Source organism: Melitaea cinxia, chromosome 21, assembly GCF_905220565.1.
Source record: "Melitaea cinxia chromosome 21, ilMelCinx1.1, whole genome shotgun sequence".
Taxonomy (NCBI): domain Eukaryota; kingdom Metazoa; phylum Arthropoda; class Insecta; order Lepidoptera; family Nymphalidae; genus Melitaea; species Melitaea cinxia.
In genome coordinates this window covers 8819548-8842361 of record NC_059414.1, presented here as the reverse complement: position 1 = coordinate 8842361, position 22814 = coordinate 8819548, and the positions used below count along the sequence as shown (strand labels likewise).

Sequence of the window (22814 nt, the reverse complement as noted above, 5' to 3'; positions counted from 1 at the left end):
TTGTTGTTTTGTTTAATTTTTAAATGAGATAACACCTCGCCTTATTGCCTCCACTGGTGACAAGAGGGCTGGTGCATTTTTTGCCCAGAGAATCGGCATAGCGATTCAACGGGGAAATGCTGCCAGCATTCTTGGCACAATTCCACGCGGACATGATTTATACCAAAACTATCTGTAAATATTTAGTTCTTAAGTTGTGAATTGTAAATATGTATAATATTTTGTATAAATAAAGTCATTTTTTTTTGGATTGTTAATAATATTATAATTATTATAAAAAATAAAAAAATTACCTTAAAGGAAGTAACAAACAGGTTACATAAAAACATTGACGTCTGAACCAGGTAGCTAAAAGGTAGTACTGGGTCAAATTTTTAACAGACACTAAAAGTGGGGTCACGGCTACACGCACATTAATTGATCTATACTTTAAGATTTCATATTGCTTACCTTCACTTGACATGTTACCTCATAAAAAACCATTAATAAAACTTACCGTGAGTATAATACGGTGTTTGTGTAAGTGATAATTGCTTGTATTTACTTTACGTATATTTTTGAATTTAATGACGTAAAGCCAAAAAAGCAACGTTTCATTGTCTTCGGTATATTTTTTACTAGTTTTATAAATATTTGTGTAAACACGAACAAGTTAACGACAAATACGCATTCATAGGTATAACTCAAATGGTACCACACAAGAAGCACCAACTTTCTAATAAGAAAAGGTTTATCAAATTCGGTACACCCAGTCTTATTATATTATTTATTACATATATTTATTTATTTTACTAGATGCTAGTTGACAGGACAGACGTCGTCCTGTCTTGATAACTGTCAAATGCCTGAAGTTCAAATAATTAATCGTTTTCTAAAACTTTTCAATTTTCTAAATTTTTCATTCCATATGAACCCTCTACAAATTATTAAGAAAGTCAGAAAATGAAGACTTAAATTATTAACTTCTCAAGCATGATCATTACTCAGTTATATCCTCAGTATTGTTCCGAAAAGGAAATATTTTAACTTCCAAAATTACAGTTGTACATGTCTGTATAGGTACATATTTTATTAATTACTAGCGACACGCGCCTTGGCTTCGCACAGGTGCAAAAACTATCAATGTTCGTATACTATATTATGCACGTATTATACATACATATAAACCGCATCAAAATCCGTTGCGTAGTTTTAAAGACCAAAGCATACAGATAGCGGGAAGCGACTTTGTTTTAATTCTAAAGTCAATTAAATAAATGTTTGCATTTCTCAAGTGGTGCTTAAAGGCTTATTAGTATTGAAATAAAAAAAATTAAAGAATGCATGCGTCATATTAACTCAATTAACTTAAAAAATTAAAATGGTAGTGATGTCGTTAGAATATTTGCCTATAGAGGGAAACCATTTAAAATATTACGTTTTAACTTATGGGATCTGAAATCAAAGGTACCAGCCAAACTGTACGGTTTAACTACTTAGCAGAAATAATTTTAAAAAAATAATTCAAAGATTGACCTTTAGACATAAGTGTTATAAGTGTTTTGTAATTAGTACAATTATTCACCAAGGTCACGTTAAATATTCGAATTATAATAAAAATCAACTGTAGAAGAATTATATTATTATCGAATATGAACCATTTTTAATGATGATAACTAAAAGTTTAATTATCAGGAAACGAATGCGTGACCAATTTTATATTAATAGTAATTGTTTAAACGCTATTTGTGGTAATCGTTTTATGATGTTTTTATTATAATAAAATTGTTATGCAAAATATTCGCTCGTTTTATTTAAATAATTTCGTTCCTTTATTATAAAGATTATATTTAGTTGTAAATAATTCCTCAGAGAATTTTATCTGGTATTTAACGCGTGAAGTAAACAAGTTAATTATATAACAAACAAACTAAATCAGTTACGTAACATTCGATATAAATATTTAAAGATTAAATTTAAAACCTTTCAAAACCATCGTAAAAATAAAAATTGATGGACAAGTCTATTAAATATTGTTTCAATAAATAGAATAACATTAAAATGTATGCAATAACGTAGGCATTAACACTTAATAAATACATTTTACTGCTTTTATACTAATATTCACGTTAATCTTACGAACCATAAAAATATATATAAAAACGTCTAAATAAATGTAATGGAAGTCCATTAAAATCAATATAAATCTTCTTATAAATGGTAAAGCTGTCGAAACGATTATTCTAAGCATAACGAATCGATACATTCATGGATGTAGTCGATATGTCTCGATGCTGTCGGACTTTTGACAAATGTCGCTCATTACAAACTTTTTAATAATAAATTAATTAGCATATGTTATGTCAAACGCTTTTATTATGTATGCCTATTACTATTAATAGAATATATATATATGTACTTACTCGTTAACAATATTGTCATAACACAAATGTGCTCGTATCAATGTTGCAAAATGCTTTTGCGGCCAGAAAAACAAATGAAAAGTAGCAGAAAACTGTTTTTACTTTCTAATTTGAATTTTAAAATGTCACCTTTTCGTGGTATCAAAACCAGCCAGTGACAAACAATACAACCCAACAACCGTTCAACCGATCAATGACCAAGCAGCTCGTGAAAAGAATATTAAAAATCAATAACAGTAGTATTCATAATAGTTGTTATAAATAATAATTAACTGATTTAACTGAGGTAGGGCACAGCAGGAATTTCCTGCTCAAAGTATGGAGCAGCCCGACTGGGATAGTACCTCGACCTTACAAAAGATCACAGCAAAATAATACTATTTTCAAGCAGTATTGTATTCCTGTTGGTGAGTAAGGTGACTAGAGCTCCTGGGGGGATTGGGAATTTGGTCGGCAACGCGCTTGCGATGCTTCTGGTGTTGCAGGCGTCTATAAGCTACGGTAATCTCTTACCATTAGGTGAGTGGTACGCTTGTTTGCTGACCTAGTGACATAAAAAATAAAATAATAATAATACTTATTGTTTTTTCTTTAATAAAATCTATTTGTCACATTGTGTATACATTTTTATATACTGTACTAGTCTTTTCACGATTCCGATATAAATATGTCACTGCCAACACCCGCGGCTTTAAGTTAGCCGCAGGCGTTTCCTACTAAGGAAGGTTCCTAATTAGTCACATAGGATGGGTAGTCACGGGAACTGTACAACTTTTTAAACTCCTGTAAAAACATTTTTAATGTCTAAAGGAGAATGCGACTTTTGGGCCAAAATGTAATGAGTAGAGATATTGTTTAAAAAATTGGTCATATTTTTTTATTTTAAAATATAAAATATCAGCTCAATTCTGAATCTAGAAGCGGAGAAAATTGAGAAAGATAGTTTTCATGAAATTATTTGGGTATCGATTCCACTATAATCGATTACAGAATTCTATAGAATATATATTTGCACTAGTTAATTAACTCAAGATATTTAGATGCATAATTAAAGCTGTAAACAATAACGTGTATTTAAATAAAGTTACATTAATATCGAAAATATCAATTAATATTTGATAAACCAAAATGATTATCGATTTCGTATCGATTTAAAATAAATCATATTTTTAATGACAGCTTTGACAGCTTACTAACAGTAATACTGTGTCCGTCACTCGTTTCGTGTTTACTGTTTTCCGATGCATTCTGAGTCCATTCCTGATATTTATTTATGGTTTCTAGTGTACATCAATATTTGTAATGAGTTTTCAAACAGTCTTCACTAAATATAACAAACATTAATGCTACAAGAACTTAGTGATCGGGTTTTTTATAGACATTGTAACATAACCTCACTTTTACAAAAAGTCTAATAACTCCACTCTCAGATAGCCAAAATATACATAATTTTCAGCGAGGGATCAATAAGCTTAAATGCATTAATTTATACCATTTTAATTTCATTACATTTTGGCCCAAGAATGTATGGAATCGTATCCATCTCCTTTATAGTATATAATTTTGTAATTCATCATCGTTTTATAAGTCTTACTAGAAACCAGTTTTTGAGTAAAAACAAAGCTTTGTAAGCATGTTATTTACTTTACGTTTAATACATCACACAGTAAATAACAAGGTTGTATAGTGAAAACTTCAGCATTGACGTCACAAGCAGTGACGATAACAAATCACAATTGAAAAACAATAAACAACTCATCTATTGTTTTACTTTATACAAACTGCGCACTTACTCTTATAAATGTATCTGCTATAGTAGTAAATCTAACGGATGAATTATGTAAAATTAATAAAAATTAACAAGCAAGAATAAATACTTGTGAGTATAACGTTAATAGTAACTAAATTTTCCCGATGACGTAGTACACAGATGCAGTTAAATCAGATACTAACAATTTGCAAACTAATTAACCGCATTCCATTTGATTGAAGCAATACTATTTTAGTCAGCATACGTCATGGGGTATAAGTTAACACAACCGGTATCCGGTATATTAAAGATATCAAAAGTTCAGACTAGATTTTATATTACAAGAGCTTGACTTGATAAAAGCTATCGATCGGTAGAGCACGCGATGTTGACTGAAAGTGCATAAAAGATAGTTATAACTTTATTAATTATTCCTTTTAAAACTGTAACATGTCTTAAATTATGTACAAACAATATTGATGTAATTTATGATTGATTGATGGATCTAATGTTACAAATCGTTTTAATGTTTAATGACACTGACGAAGGGACTGGTCCACAAGTTTAGGGTCGCTCAACGTGCAATGGAACGGACTATGCTTGGGGTTTCACTCAAAGATAGGATTAGAAATGAGACTATCCGCGAGAGAACGAAAGTAACCGACATGGCCTACAGAATTAGCAAGTTGAAGTGGCAGTGGGCTGGTCATCTGTGTCGCAGGACCGATGGCCGTGGGACGTCCTCCGGCCCGTTGGACCGACGATCTACGTAAAATTGCCGGTGTCGGCTGGATGAGGATTGCGGAAGACCGGGACGTCTGGCGCGAACTTGGGGAGGCCTATGTCCAGCAGTGACGATAGGCTGAAGTGTGTGTGTGTGTGTGTTTTGATGTTTCTTTTTTATTTTAATCATATTGTATGTTAAACACACGTAATAATATTTTATTTTATTTAAACATAATTTTAAAATTATTAAGATCGTTGTGTTGTTGAATGAAATAACATTTAGAAATGTAATTAAGTTATAAGCGATGGTAAGTTTATTTAGTTTTATAATTCGCTGCACGTGCATACGTAAACTCTGTATTCTAATATAAGAATGATTCACAAAAAGATTGAATGAAATGTTTTTTTTTTTTTTTTTTTTATACAATGATAGGCTTGCGTTTGACCACTATTTCACCTGATGATAAGTGAAAATGCGGTCTAAGATGGAGCACGCTTACCTAGAAGTAACCTATTCACTCGCGACTTAAAGATCCCCAGGTTATAATTTTCTGGAAACACAGACGCTGGTAGAGAATTCCATTCTTTGGCTGTACGGATCAAGAATGTACTAGCGAATCGCTTAGTGCGTATTAGGGGAATGTCAACCATATAAGGGTGGCGTAACACAGAGCGTCTGGTTGTACGATGATGGAAGGGGAAGGGGGAATCAGGTTATGGAGTTCCTGCGCACACTCTCCGAAGTGTATCCGATAAAAAACCGACAGGCCGGCCACCCTCCGTCGATGATGCAAGCTTTGCAGCTTTGCAGCGACCAGTGCTTTATCACCGATGAGCCTCTGGCTCGCCTCTCAATCGACTCGAGAAGCTCCAGCTGGTACTTGGCTGAGCCATCCCAAAAGTGAGAGCAGTATTCCATGCATGATCGAATTTGCGCTTGATATAAATTTAGAAGCTGTTCCGGAGTGAAGTACTGTCTCACCTTCGAGAGGACGCCCAGTTTTCTGGCAGCTGTTTGAGCCTTTCTCTCTATGTATGAGCCGAAATTGAGGGTGGATGACAAAGTAACGCCAAGAAGCTTTAGGCGGCCGGTTATGGGCACGGGCACACCTCGGAAAGAGGGAGTCAGATGGAAAGGACTCCGCTTTGCCGAAAAAAGACACGCCTGGGTCTTAGAGGCGTTGAACTTGACCAGGTTTGCGTCACCCCAATCGGAGACAGCTTTAAGGGACAAGTTCAGACGCTGAATCATAGCTTCCCTCAGCGATTGGATCTCAGACCCACTCGCTCGTGCGTTGGACACGTAACCCTCGACAACGGTGCTGCCATCTGCATACCCAAAGGTTCCGGGTTTGAGCAGGTCGTTGATGTGCAGCAAGAATAGCGTGAATGTCATGCGATTTGTAAGATAGAATGAGTATTATATCAAAAAAAAAACTTCCTTTCTGTAAAAGTAAAATAAAGAAAGGATTTCAAACATATAATTAATAGGTTTTGTTACGTTTTTATTTTAATTTTAGTTAGATATATAAACGTGGACGATTAATTATTATAGCAACTAATATATACATAATAAATAAGATTTTAATGGCTTGGCCTAGCCGTTGGCGCAGTTTGTAGTGGCCCTGTTTTCTGGTCCGCGGGTCGTGGATTTGATTCCAACCTGAGTCTGGGTGTAATATTTGTATTCATATATTTATATATGTGTTATTTCTATGTATATTTGTAAAAAAAATATTCAGTTATAGCAGCCGACTCTGACCTATAACACAAGCTTTAAGTTGCTTACCTTAGGAAAAGATGACCGTGTGTGAATGTTATTAAAAAAGGAATATCATGATCCAAATCACTAATATGAAATGTATAGAATACTTATTTATATTCTATATTTTTCCCAGGTTCGATCAAGGCAAATCAACAAAAGGCGCGAGCAAGCTTCGGCGCGACCTCATCAACGCAGAGATTGCGAACCTTCGGGACCTCCTCCCCCTTCCACCGTCTACACGACAGAGGCTCTCGCAGCTACAGCTGATGGCACTCGTCTGCGTTTACGTGAGAAAGTCGAATTACTTTCAACAAGGTTTGTTACTTGTGTATTTTTTATATTATACTTATGATAGAGTTCTAATAAAGGTAAATTAGATTCAAAGATACAACAAGACAATTTTAGGCACTTACTTGTGTATTTTTATTTGACTATTTCTTAAGTTCAACTACTAATATATTTAATTACTAATTCTTTAATATCTAAGATTTTATTTTTGTGTTACCCACATTAGGAATTCTAAACATTTTGAATATCATATCAAAAATTGACCGCTCCAGCGGGGTTCGAACCCGCGTCTCCGACGTACCGTGTCGGCGCTCTAGCCAATTAAGCTATGGAACGATGCACCCGCTCGAGCGAAATTTTCGATATGATAATTTTTAATTTCGGTTTAAGCGAACCGTGGCGCCGTCTATAGTGAGCTCTTTACAGAAACCCGTAACTATTCAAAGTTTCATATTACAATGAAAATCTTTGACAGGAGACGACACCGTGCTATTTTTAATATCTAAGATTTTATTTTTGTGTTACCCACATTCGGTCAATTTTTGATATGATATTCAAAATGTTTACTAATTCTTTACTTTTACGAGTTTCTAAACATAAATACGTGTCTTGGTTGTCATGATCTATAGCTGCTATTCCCGTATACGATTTTAAATTATATGGATTTATTTATTTCATAACATTTTTGGACATAGCGATCTAACAGCAGTACATAATAAACGGGGTGCAAAAAATGTTTTACAAATTAGTCACATAGACTCTATATATAGAGCTTAACATTGTTTTTATACTTTTACTTTTATTGTTATATTTTTGACATATCTTTCACATAATATGGTATAATTCGATGATGACTTAAAAGTGACTTGCTTGTTGAGTTTACTTGTGAGTCACTCATCTATACAAAACAGTAAAAGCTCAACGAATAAATCACTTAAAATTCTATCAATCGAATATTCAATTAATTTATTCAATAACTCAATATATAAATTTCTAGGTTTTTATCGTATCATTTCAATGCTTCTATTATACGTCTATTAGGTTATCCGATGATTAGGCATGGTGTATTAAAAGACCATAGGTTATGCCAGCACTAGGTCTTATCAGCTAGGAAGATCAACCTTTGAACGGTATTCTTGAGAAATAATGTTGTACTACAAACTCATAAATAAATCCTTCGACCCCATCTTTACAATAAAGTTACCTTTAGATATAGTTTATTTCTTGAATCGGATTCAATTTTGCTAACGGATACTGTATCCGAAGATTTATTTTGTAATAGGTGACCCGCTCGGTTTAGCCCATATATCGTTTTGTTTCTTGTTATATATACATGATTTAATTATATTTGTTTATGAGTATTGTTATTTTTTTTGTAATGTAAATATGTTTTATATATAACCCTGATTGGGTTCCTTTTGGAGATTTGGATCTTCACATTATTTTACTTATTTGCTATTTTAAATAACTTTAAAACGTATATAAACATATATATATATGTGTGTGATACGATATATCAATATGTATAAATAAGCCAAGGATCAAGGCAACGAGGCCACAGACAGACGCGCTGACAGCCCTCCATGCGTGTTAGAGATTAATTTATTCACGGTTTGTTAGGGTAAGTAGCTGCCAACGAAGGTTTAACGTCGTGATTCAAAGGTTACGTACGTAAATGATATATGAAATTTATAAAATTCATTTAAATTCTAATACTCTTAACTTTGACGGTACTTGTTATTTATAGATTTCCTAAGTAAAACAGAACTACTTTAAAATCTAATCTGATGTGTATTACATTATGTACTCGTTATAGATTACAGCTCATTTGATTATAATATGCTGAAATACACGCTAAACGCGAGACCTATAAAAAAGAGTGTGCTTTAGACCACACGACTGAAGTAAAACTGCTGCACAATAGGCCTGCACTGTGTCTTAGATATACGAAACGTAACTGGCTATGAGAGAAAGAAAGAAAGAAAACATACACAAGTGTGTTTGCACCTATCTTTCTTTCTTGCTCCGTTAGCCTCACCCGATCACACTTTTCGTAAAAATCTCGTCACGCATTCACCAGATTATTCCTCAAGTCAAGCGTGCATAAAAAAATTTACTTTAAAAATTAAAATATCTAAAAATCTTAAAAGCTGCTATACAAAGGCTTGCATACATACGTTTCAATTACTTTTACTTTAAGTTACAGAAACTAATAAGGGGTAATTTTATTATATACGTAAAGAATGAGACGTATATTTTAAAAAGCATAAATCTCAAAAGTCTCATAGCATAAAGTTGTTTATACCCTTCTAACTAAAATGGTCAAGCGTCAATCGGTTAGCTCAGTTTCCTTCAAGCTCAATTTAACGGATTATCACAAGGTCGCGTTTCATACTCGTACCACCAAAATATCGATATGCACGCTACCAACACAGCCTTGAACCGATCGAACCGAAAATTGATAATTACGTAACAATATCGATGTTCTCACGATTCCGAATACAGTTATCCTTAATCGTGGTTTAAACAATGGTTTCGCTTTTGATAGGAAAATTAGAGAAAATTAGCGAGTTGGACCGGCTACCGGCTGATGGTTATTGGCACTAATAGTGCCCGCCGGGAATCGAACCTGGGAGAGTGGTGTCACGCCCGCGCCGCACGCCACTGACCGCCGGGGGTTCACATGGGTTAGGATCTTTGCATTTTTAGATAGCGTATAAAGATAAGCTTTCCCTTTTAGTTTTAATTTTACTTTGTAATTAAATATTGTATATGTATATATTGCAGTTATGAAAAACTTTTCTAAATAATGTAAGTTATGCTCTATCATAAAATAAAATAATAACATTTTTTCCAATTTTTTTACCACAGAATATTTTATGTAAAGTAGAATATTAAACTAAAATACTTTATTTAATACAAAAATGCTTAAAAAATTTAAGACGTAAAAGTAAATTAAATGTGCCGTTTATTACAACTTTGTCGTGTCTTATTAGTTATATCGCACGTAACATCCCTTGAAAACAAGCTTTTAAATTTTTTTAAATAGATATTAAAACAATTAAAAAATTATTTTAGGCCTTTGATAATATCATCTATTTACATAGTTAATTCCTGTTGCACGCAACTTTTTACTTAAAACAAAATCTGTAGAAAGTTCCCAGGTCTTCAACTATCTGCGTATCGAGTTTTATTAAAACTGATTTAATAATTTCAGCGCGGGCGAGTAATGAACATCTCTATCGAATCGTCCATCCATCCATCCTTACAAATTATAGATGTCTTTTTAGAGATATTTAATCACTACATAACTCGATCAATATCATTAATTTTTAACCGACTTCGAAATTAGGTTCTCGATTCGGTTATTTTTTTTTTTTTAATGTGTGTAACGTAACTTTTTACTGGGTATACCAATTTAAATGATCATTTCTTTTTTACGTAAGTTGTTACTTAAAAAAATACTACTTGAATTGCTACAAGAACTCTTTGAGCTATCTCTAATAATGCGTATTTAATTGACTGTTTGGCCGATTACTTACATCATAATACTTGTCGATATAATAATTATAATAATATTCTTTATCGTACACCATTAAAATATACAAACAAAAGTAGTACAATCAGAGGTAGATGTACAAAGGCGGTCTTATCGCTAAAAGAGCGATTTCTTCCAGACAACCTTTGGGTATAGGACAGTATAATTGAAGTTAATTTTTTTTTTTTCGTTCGCGAAAAAACAAAAATTATTTTATTATATAATATTTTTTCATCATATCCACAATATCTTTCACTGTGTGAGGCGGACTACCGTCCTCGTCTCACTATGGCTCGATAAACGAAGATCGTGGGAATCGCAGTTTGCATATGATTTGAGGAGTTTGCTCAGCCATCGTTTGAATAATCATTGTCTTAACAAACCAGTTTTGCATATTTCTTTAGTTATTTCAAGCCTATGTTTTGGTATTTAAAACTTTATGGCCATCTTTAACATTTAGTTAAATATTTGTTGCTTAAGGATGCTTAAATGTTAACTCTATGAAATTTAAGTAAATGAAATTAAGGATTTCTATTTTATACTAACTGTGACCGCGCGGAATTTAACATAATTATTAAAAAAAATATTGTTCAGTTCGCAGACTAATAAAATAAATAAATTTCTAAAATTAAAGTAGCCTAAGTTTCTCCTTATTAAATCAGCTATCTGCCAGTGACAGTCCCGTCAAAATCGATCTAGCCGTTTCAGATATTAGCCGGAACAAAGAGACAGACAGACACACAAAATTTTTAAAAATGTCATTTGGGTATATGTACTGTGTATACATCCATTTAGTAAAAAGCGGTTATTTTAATATTACTAACAGACACTCCAATTTCAGTTTCAGTTCTGTCACATTAAAATTGAAAACTGAAATATAAAACAAATATTTTGAAATTAATGTAAATACTCATTAGAGTGTCAATCAACGAAAAAGTAAACTGCAAAAAGTATATATAAGTTTTTATATTACTTTTTTAAACGTCTTTAAATGTTTGCTAAGAATACCAAACTTTAAAAATTATACATAGGTATTATAAGTTCAAATACATGACGTTTTTTTTTTCGTTTCAGCATTTTCATGTTTTTTTTTTTTCGTGATATAAATGTAATTGATATAATAGATAAAAAAGCAATAAGTCAGTTTAAATAATTCCTCTATAGCACAAATTATCCTTTACTTTTAGCCTTGAGGGCTTAAGCTGAGATATTATTGACAACAATGTATTTATTAATGTAAATATAACAAACAACATAACATAAAATAATAACCATAAAGTACAAAGTTTAAAATGAACATACAAAAACAACCTTTAGTAGCAACCGTAACTGAAAAAATGAGAAAACAAAAACACTAACATGTAAACACTTCACTAACTAAAGCATATATATTTCAGTTAAAATATTTAATAATCTCTTAAAGTCAGCACTGACAGACAATTAAACACCGCGTATCTCGGTTCCCAGTCTTATCATACTAAAAGCTGAAATTGCTTAACCGGACCTCGAATTAGCGAACACGCACGTATGGTATTTTCTCAACAATTTTTGCATACCATCCTGGGAACTAGCGTAAGAGTATTCTCGGTCTAATTAACCCGTACACCGGATCGGTAATGTGTATTTGTTGCCCGCGATTCTTCGGTAAATTTTTAATAGCACACTCCTCGTACGATGTAGGGATGTTTACGCTTTTGATACGGTTAGAGATTTTTGTAAAATTGTTCAATGATTATTCAGGCTTTTGTTTTGTTATGTCATATCATTATTAATATTATTTTTTCTAATTATATTATATAGAAAGAACTGTGTTAAGTGAATGTTTCCTACCGACTGTTCGTCAGTTAAAATTTGATAAGTGATAATTTATTATTAATTATAATGAATAAAATGTAATATAATTAAGTTGAGTATAATTTTGAATTTGTACATGGAAATTATATTAGTTAACCTAATATCTTATGTAACACGTCTTAAACTTATTTATACTTAAAGTAGGTTCGTATTTTAAAATGCTTTATTGATTAATGAAAAAGTAATTCACGCTTTATTATTAATAGTAAATATTTGTTTCTAATCGACCAACTAACCATTACAAAAAAAAGTTACTTCTTAACACATTCTCTAAAACATCACGTAACGAAATGAAGTACCTGAATACCGTATACGATCGATTTATCCATAAATGTCAACGCTAGTGATATCACAAGGGACGTACAGTAAAATATGTATAAAAGATATATCCTTTTAAGTAATAATAATCATACGAGTATCTCAGAATATTAAGTCAATCGAATCAAGAGATGTTTGACAAACGACGCCAGAAGTGTTAAAACACTATCGAAATGTACTTGAACAAATACATACTTTATTACAACATAAAGCGTCGCTGTGAAAAATAATTGCTACTTAGCAAAGTTGATCACTTTGTAGGAAGGATGACTGAGATAGCAATGCTAAGTGATCGTTTACAAGAGCTAGAATTAATTGATGCTTTTCACCTCGGCCACTCGCAAGGTTCTAGCGATAGCCTGATTTACGCATTAGGTGTTAAGATATAAAAATTTATATGCGAAATCTCTTCGGTTTTCAGAGCCGTCTGCGAAGTGGATACTAAAGAAATGAAGAAATTCAGAATGTTCTATTCTCAAAATTAAAGTAAATTAAGTAACTTATAATAGTGATAAAATGATAAAGTAACATCGATAAACTACTCCATATTTATTTGATCAAATGGTAATTTTTTATTCATGGTATGGTCCTGAAGGTATAAGTCTTAATTATTAATAATCATTAAAAATCAATTTAAAATTGACCAGTCACAAACTTGAATACAAAATTCCTTAGTGAACTTTAAATAGCGTATAGCGTTACACAGCTCGAAGCGACGGTTCGTGAAAAGTTCTCTATATTTTTTTTACTTTTATTTCGACTAACCAAAGATTTAGTTTTTGATTTCAAAGAAGTCTTCCATGAATATTAAAAATTCAATTTAAGTTTAACTACATCAATATTTTACTTTAGAAAGAATCGCGTCTAAACAGAACTGTTCAGTCTTACTATGTTCACATGTTAGTTACATGTAACCTATAAACAGTAGGTAAGGCGAACGCTTAGTGCCCACTGGGGTATCATTACCACAACCGCAGAGGAGGCACGACACTTAGCGCGATTATCAATATTGTAGTTGCCTTCGTTTGTCCACAACACTATCATTTCATCTAATTGTGCACGGATTATTGTAAAATTATCTCAAGAAACATTGTTATTCGTTATGATGCTTTTCTATTTGCGTGTCATTTATGAATCTGAAAGTACACGTATTGTTAGTGTTATTTAGCTGTGATCTTTTGTAACGTCGAGGTACCCCAGTTGGGTTGCTCCATATTATGAACATGAAATTTCTTGCTGTGCTCTACCTCACTTATATTGTTATTTGAAGTAAAATAAGCTGTGAAAAAAACGAGCATTATACCTTGTCAAACGAGCAATATACTTTGTAGTTACATCGTATAAGACATTTAGTATCTTCATGTCATGTCAAATCTTATTAGCTTAACAGCGTCACTAATTATACGGAAGTGAAAACAGTGATTACTAGAATCGAGTAATTAGAAATCTCGGAGAGAGCTCGTCCTTAGAAAATTACTTTTGACACCTGGACATTTGTGTAGTTGTGATAGAAAATAATACGACGAACGCCCACTGGATCAGGAAAGTCTTCGAATGACTTTCACATATCAATAATTAGACAGACATTAGACATAAGACATTATATAATTTCTGATCCCATTGAAATTTTGAAATTCTTAATCTGCAACATATCTTACATAGCTTTGTCGCAATCTCAGTCGTTATCACGTTAGCAAAAAGACATCATATCACAGACTTCTTGATTTACATAAACAGGCAGTTCTTTTAAAACTAAAAATATATATTATTTTTAAAATAAGAGTATTTTCACAGAGATTATGAAATTCAATTAACTATAAGTCAAAAATCGACACATTCCACGCTAAGCCGTCAATCCTCTGCGCCATATTCTAGGAATTCCATACCAAATCTAGCAATATGTCCCCCTTCCAGCGATTAACTCTCGATAGAATATATCTCCGTCCCAACACCCGCCTCGCATATAGAAATAAGGAACATTAGTTCACATAAGTTAATCCAATTAGCGAGCACGCGGCCGTGTCACATTAGCATAAATTTGAATTTTAAAACGAACTGAAATCACTTGATTTCTTCGGAGACGACAACATACATCGATGTTATTGATATAATTTATAAATATTGAAATTAATAAAATTGTATTGATATTTATTTATTCTCCAATTCAAATATTCGTATTTATTGATTTATGATTAACTTGCTATGTGTTTACCAGTTTTTCTATTAACGATGTATTAGGAGAAACGTATATTTTACTAAAATTTAATTATACCCTGTGATATCTTTATATGAAGCTCTCAATCGTGATAATGAATTTTTAAATATTTCTCCATTACTTCTGCAAAAAAAAATATATTTCTAAATTAAGCGTCTTTGTCATTCAATCAGATCAATGTTAGAATTCGTTTATTAATTGGACCAAAAGATCAAAGGAACCGCAAATCAAATACAATTCAATATGACTAAAAGCAATAATGATCAACAGATAACTAAACACTCGACAAATGTGTAAGTAATACCGGGTCAGCAAACAGTGGGTCAAGGTGACCCTACGAGGTACACACACGCCAGCGACCAGATTTATTACCCTTGCACACAATATTACTAGTTTTACAATTGAATATAACTTTCGATAAACATACGTTTATTTTATACTTCAATAGTACGACCTTGATTTTATAATTCTCCCCGCTAAGACGCGGTAAGTTACAAAACTCATATTTTTAAAGTAAAAAAACAACAGCGCTATTGATTAACCGAAGAGTATGACCTCATCTAGGTGTAATTTCGTTTTATTAATAATATATGTATATACATATATATATGTTTTGTATTTTAATAGCTCTACGAAAGCAGACCCTTAGTAACGATCTTGTCGATTCGATTTAGCCTGATCCGTCCCACAGCTGGGCATAGGCCTAGCTTAATCAACCATTTTCCACTGCGGGTTGGCGGATTTATTCCCTACTTTGAGTAACGATCGCTATCAGGTGCATATGATAACAACTGAGACCGACAGCATAACGTGCTCTCTGAAGCGAGAAGTTCTCCGGTGACGAGACCCACAAGGACAAACATCTAAACCGGAAAGAAATATTTGTACAAATACAAATATTCATTCCGAGCGAGAATCCACATGAATTTTAAATTTTCATTTATTTCGTTGTCCTTAAGTAAATTTTCTTAGAAGGCATTGATCGATGAAACGTATAAAATATTTATCTAATCATTAAGTTTAATAGGCTATTTGTTCTTTTCTAAATAATAATTGCACTTATGTCATTGCCGACCAACTAAATCTATTTGTCGAGAGAAAGTATAAACGCGAGATCTTTAACTATTCCCAATGGCAATACGTTGCCAAACATTGAATGTTAGGCGTCATATCCCTTAAGCCTATAATTAAATATCAATCTACACTTTATAATATATAGAAAATAGAATATCGATTTGACTACAAGTTACACAAGTATGATAAGAACATATGATACAGAAAATGTATAATTAAGTAACACAGAGATACAATTTAAATTGATTTACTGTAAGATAAAAATTGTATTACTATTGCGAAGTTGGTTATATTATAAATTATATCACTTGCTACTAATATAATTTATACGTATAGGTACTGTTATATTAACACTTGCTTTGCCCGGTAACTTCTTATACGAAGTAGTCGTTCTAACACAGCGCATATTTGTGTATATATATGCATATAGCTGACAATACAAATCTATAAACTACAGCACTTGTAAGGTATGAAGTGGAAGTCGTCGTGCGATTTTTTTTTGTTTTTGCCTTTAGTCATTATTTTCTGTTTTATTTACTTGAAAATGTAAGGGAAATTTTTTTATCTGTTAATTAAACTATTATTAAAAAGATAAATTACATATAAAAAATAGCGTTTCATACTTTTGTAATTAGATGAAAATTTATTTCTTATTCTTTCACAAAATTCCCATATACGGATTTAAGAAAATGGCAAGGCACATGCTATACTTATCTATGTATATCTATACAAATAAATAAAATTGGAGTGTCTGTTTGTAATATTAAAATAACCAAACACACTACATATACATACACGGTACATATACCAAAATAAAAATTTTTACAATTTGTCTGTCTGTCTGTTTGTTTTGGCCAATCTCTTCCGATTTTGACGGGACGTAACGTTGCAATAAGTAGTAATTTATATTTTTTTAAATAAAAATAGACTACTTTTATTTTAAAAAATATATATTGCATAGCTCTGCGCGGATGAAGCGTGGATGAAGTACAGTAAGTAAGACTACTAGCTAGTATTAAGTAAAGAGAGCTTTTTATATTGAACGGAAAATGATAAAATTTAGGTATTAGGAGACATCTTTATTAAGCTAAGACTAAAATTTCCACGGAATCGGTAGCTACTCGGGTAGAATCATAGGGCACAGCTAATTTACCATTTGACCTCAATCGCCCTATAGTTTCGGTAGCCTTTGTGCAAGCGCTAACGACAGTGCGGCAACATTCTTAATTAAATTAATTGTCCACCGCTGGCTGTTCCAACAACAATTAGCTCCTGATGTAAGGTCGGAAATAATTATTTTCGTATTCGATTATAACAATCCATTGCTATTCAATACAATAACCGAATCGAATCGGTGTGAGAAGCTAAGTGGCATTGTTTACACATATGAAAAAAAAACTGCAAGATTTTAACCAAGTATTTGATGTACGCTATTTCCAATTGTATATCATTTTATAGATAAATATTATTTGCTTGCTCTACAGGCGTCCACGACTAAAAAATTTATTATTGCTTTTGTTTTTGTAAATCCATTAATTATTAAAATTATATATATGACGGCTTTAATATTGAAACAACGTCAACATGATTGACGGTCGGTAATTTTTTTTTTCATATTCAAATCAACTCCCTATATTTATAGAATATATATTAAAATAAAAAGTTAAAAGTATTTTTTTTTTTTTTTGTAATTTTGTAAAGTGATAATTATTTTAATTATTTAGTGCGAATTATTCGCATGGGTATAGCTAGTTGCTTTATTAAAACGTTAGTTCGTTCGTCGTAAACCGTCTATTAGTATGGTACAAAGCCAATAAACCTATTTGAGTGGAAGACCTTTTCTCAATAAGATTCACTTTGAGAAAATTTTACCTACAATTAATTATGTTGATCAAGCACTAATATCATGAAAACAAGCAAGTAAACAGGCAACACAATAAATTGTCACATCTACACAGAGACATGTGCGCTGTAAGATATCTTAATGATTTCCTTAAACGGGTTATATGAAGACAAGTTAACTAAAATATTGAGGCGGCTTTTCTAAGTGAATTTACGAATTAAATGCCAACCGCTACAGACATCATGGGAAGACTCTGTCCTTGGTAGCTTAGAAGAATTCGTAGCGGTGCTTCTGTAAGAAAGGTAGATGAGTTTACGTAGCGACTACACGTCCTACGTTGTTTTACTTGAGTTTACATTTATGGTTATAGCTTATGTTCAATGAGCTATTATTTTTCAACGCCTACATTACTTCTTAGTTACGTAACTATTTAACGTTAAAATAGTTATAAAAAACCGGATTAATGTGTCTGTTCCAAATGCACAAATCTTTCCTTTTATAATATTAACTATTACATAAAGTCATCACTAGCTACACAATTTGAAACGTCAAAAAAATTAATAACCGCTTTAGTTATTTGTTTCCTTAAATAATTATATCGATGAGCTTTGTTTGGACAGTGCTTATAATCGTTGTTTTGGGTATGAAATGAAAAATAAAACAAAAAAAACAACTACAGACTGTCACATATATGCAGATATTTGATTTAGTTTGGATAGTTCCATTTGTCTTGTACATGTGGATTTCTGGATGCTGTTTAGAATTAAGCGTTTATTTACTTGAACAAATTTTTATTATGAATATTTAACCATTACACTGTTATTATTTATGATACAAATTTAAATTACTTTTTATTTCTAAGACAAATAACTTGTCTCTTACTCCAGAAATACCATGCGAATATAGTGACATGTTCAAAATTACGAATTAATATTGGAACAACACAATAATACACAGTGGAACCACAAAATGCGTCTGGTCATTAGCATCTAGCGGGATTATACAAAACGCAGTATTTTTTTCTTATATTTTCTTTATAGCGTATTCGAAACACCAAAAACCTTTACCCATTCAGTTATTAAGGTCTACTGCTGAGAAGGTCAAATCAAACACATGTCTAGCATTCGTATAATACATCAATCGCCGTTAACACATAGCGACATGACCTCACATCGAATTATAGACGGTACTCGCTTTCAATTGTTTTAATAAAGTTATTCTGACTGTTGTGAAATGAGAGGTCACTGGTAGAATTTAATTTTATAAGATATTTATATTGAAAAATAATTTGATATTTGCAGCTATATTATTAGTACGACACGTTTTTTGTATTATGTTTATTACTTTATTTTTTATGACTCATATGTTTATTGTAGCGCAATATTAATAATAATAATAGTTAAATGCAATGTCATTTTGGCGCAGTTATTATTATTATGAAACTTACGAGTGTTTTTTTGTTTTGTTTGAACGTGGTAATCTAGGTTTTTGCCTTGGGGTGTAATAGTTTTCTATAATTTTATTTATAATATAATGATTTGAAATTTTTTTAAATTTTCTATTGAAACGAAATAAGAACGTCTTTCAAAAATATCTTCAACAAATTCTCTCTCTGTACTATGTGTGACAGACCCTTATTTTCCCTTTTATGCTGTAAGTAACAATGATGGTATTAAAAAATTATGTGGTATTTATTAAATTCTTATACTGAACTGAGGTAGGGCACAGCTGGAATTTCCTGCTCAATATGGAGCAGCTCGACCTTACAGAAGACCACAGCTAAATAACACTCTTTTCAAGCAGTATTGCGTTCCTGTTGGTGAATAAGGCGACCAGAGCTCCTGGGGGGTATTGGGGTTGGGTCAGCAACGCGCTTACGATGCTTCTGGTGTTGCAGGCGTCGATAAGCTACAAAAAAAAATTCTCTTGAACCTTATAACACATTTTTAATTCAGTCTTAAAATTATCTAGAGAAACATTCACCGACAAACAGTATTTGATTTATATTTATATTGGATATGAGGTACCATATTAGCGGAGATTTTAATAAGATATGATTTATAAAATAATTACTTCAACCAATAAGAAGATGTCTATTGAAACGGTATGTACGTACAATATTAAAGCCTTGGTGGTGACAGCAACAGTATGATTGGGTTGCGCTGACATGACGATTATAAATACGAAATTGATGACTCAATCCTCGTTTCAATAATAATTATTGATAGCTGAATTGATAAAAAGGAATATCATATTTCATTCATGTTTACTATGCAATTTTTGTTTGTCTTAAAATGACAGCCAATTTAGTATTAGTAGTGATTTATTTTACGTTACGTATACCTTGACGATTGCAAAAGTCCGACCTTAGATAATGACGATAAATAAACAAATTGTAATTGATTGTTACTTTAATTTACAATCAATAAAATTTGTTTTCTATAAATAAATTTGTTATAAATTATTTGAACAAAGTCTTAGTGAAATACTCCTAGTATTACAATCTCTACACTGTATTATAGAGTTGCTACAATGAACTTTCTCATGGCTTCCTTAAACAGTATCATTTGACGGTCGCGTTGAAACTTCTCAAGGATCAAGGGAAAAACTTTTGTGAAGTATTTTGATAAGTTTTATAGAAGGTTTCCCGTCTCATTTAATCCAATATCAACTATACCTATTCTAGTAACTACCCATTAATTAGCCTGGTACTTTTAACACGAATTCCGCCATTTTTATTATTATTATTACTCTATAAGTTTCTAAGTGTTTTTTTTTTCACCTTTTTGCTGTTTATTAATTTGTTTTTTTTTTTTATTAAATATTATTAATTTTTGTTCACTTTAATTTCGAATACACCAAATTCAAAATTTTCTGGATTCTTTTTTCTTTTGATCGTTATACGAAAAAAAATATTTGAACTTATCATCATCATCATTTCAGCCTAATCGCAGTCCACTGCTGGACATTGGCCTTCACAAGTTCTCACCCGACATTACGGTGCGACATATGTTTTGCCCTTAGTCACCACGCTGGGTAGGCGGGTTGGTGACCGCAGGAAACTTATACTTTACTTATTTGAACTTATACTTATGTTAATTGATGTTCGTATATTACTCGTATGTAGGTAGCACATGGACAAATATGGGCTTTAAGTCCTTTTTCGCAACATGCTTGTTAAGTTGTGTTAAGAATAAATAAATAAAACTAAAAAATCTGAAATATTATTTTGTACCATTTGAACATAATTACATTTAATCTTAAAAGAAACCAAAAAAAAATTGAATTTATTTCTACTTCATTTCAGTAATGCTTAATCATATAATAATGTACTAAGTATTTGTTTTCGTATCAGATATCATTAAGAATTTTGGGATTGGTCAGTACAAGCCTTCGCAGCAAAGTACATGTACCTCTAAGTGCAAAGTACACGCACGTTGAAATATGTTTTACTTGTTCTAATACCTTATTCGACTTCAAAGTAGTGTCCGTATAAACTAAACAAATATCTTTAAATTGTTTTGAGCATCTCCTATTTACAAACATTTACATTGGTAGTCGACAATATTGTAACAAAAATGTTAATTACAGTTTTATATTGTACTCAATACCAAACTCTATAGACTTTTAAAATTAATTAAGGACAGGAATTTTAAAAATGATAAAGAATATTTGCTTGTCATCATTATTACTTCAGCCTATTGCAGTCCACTGCTGGACATAGGTATCTACAAGTTCGCGCCAAAAATGGAGTGAACTCATGTGTGTTGTCCATAGTCACCACGCTGGGCAGGCGGATTTGTGACCGCAGGGCTGGTTTTGTCGCACCGAAGACGCTGCAGCTCGTCTTCAGCCTGTGTATTTCAAAGCCAGCAATTTTGTTTTATTTCACTTAAATTGGGATATAAAATTGGGAACTCTTACATTATCAAGTATATCATCTCCAAGTATTCGAATAACAGTAATATCACCATAGTTAGGGCGTCTAAGAAATATAATTGAAATAATATAAATCTATATCGCCGCCTGTACTCGCCCTTCTCTATATATTATCGAACGCGATCGCCGCCCAACTATCTAATTTCTAATCTTGCTACAACTTAATTAATAGCCACTTGTTGAAATCGATTTTAAACTTGATTTATAAATCGAATGACCTGTATTTATTTATATCGATAAATAAGAGTTACATATTGTCGATTAAAAGAACATGGTAGTTACGTTTCCGCTCTCTTTTGTAATTTGTTTTGACAAATGTGTCCTTGTACTGTTCATGTATAAATTTGTTTAGCGATTTGATAACATTTATAAACTTGTAGTATGTCGATAAGTTAAACGTTTCAGCTTTTATATATTGATTGATATTGTGTGACTACTGAAAATAGATATTAATCCATTACATACTTATCTGTGTATGTTTGTTTTACTATATTTTACATTAGAAATATCTAACTAAAATTCATATCTACGTCATTACTTTGCGATAGTCTGTGGTGGATACTAATTTATGGCATTGGCATGATATTGTAACATCTTTTTAACCGACTTCAAAAAAGGAGGGGGTTACTCAATTCGACCGTATTTGTTTTTTTTTTTAATGTATGTTCAGGGATAACTTCGTCGCTTATGAGCCGATTTTGATAATTCTTTTTTTGTTAGAAAGGAGATATCCCTGATGTGGTACCATGACCAGGAAGGAAACCAGGATCTAATGATGGAATCCCAGAGAAATAGAGGAAAACTTGAAAATCCCCATAACTTCTTATTGGGTGTACCGATTTTGATAATTTTTAATTTAATCGGAAGCCGATGTTTATCATGTGGTCACATTGAAATTTTATCGAGATTTGATTACAACTCTTGGAACAATCTTTGATACTGCGTATTTACTTGACTAATTTTTACGTTTATTACTTGTCGATATAATTAAAGTCGGTTTTTTTCATTTGCCTGCAAACACAATTATCTCTAAATTTTCGTGTTATGATTTCATATATTTTGACTAACAGAGACGTATTTAATATAAATAGCTATTCTATCT

At 31.9% G+C, this 22814-nt stretch overlaps 1 protein-coding gene across 1 annotated transcript in view; it reads left to right on the top strand.

Moving 5' to 3' along the window:
• The first annotated feature begins 6732 nt into the window (after positions 1 to 6732).
• LOC123664294 (nuclear receptor coactivator 2-like) overlaps positions 6733 to 22814 on the top strand; it is an 85628-nt gene continuing 69546 nt past the window's right edge. Inside the window, exon 1 of the mRNA XM_045598885.1 lies at positions 6733 to 6958. Coding sequence (XP_045454841.1) covers positions 6733 to 6958 — 226 coding nt within the window. The remainder of the gene's footprint in view (positions 6959 to 22814) is intronic.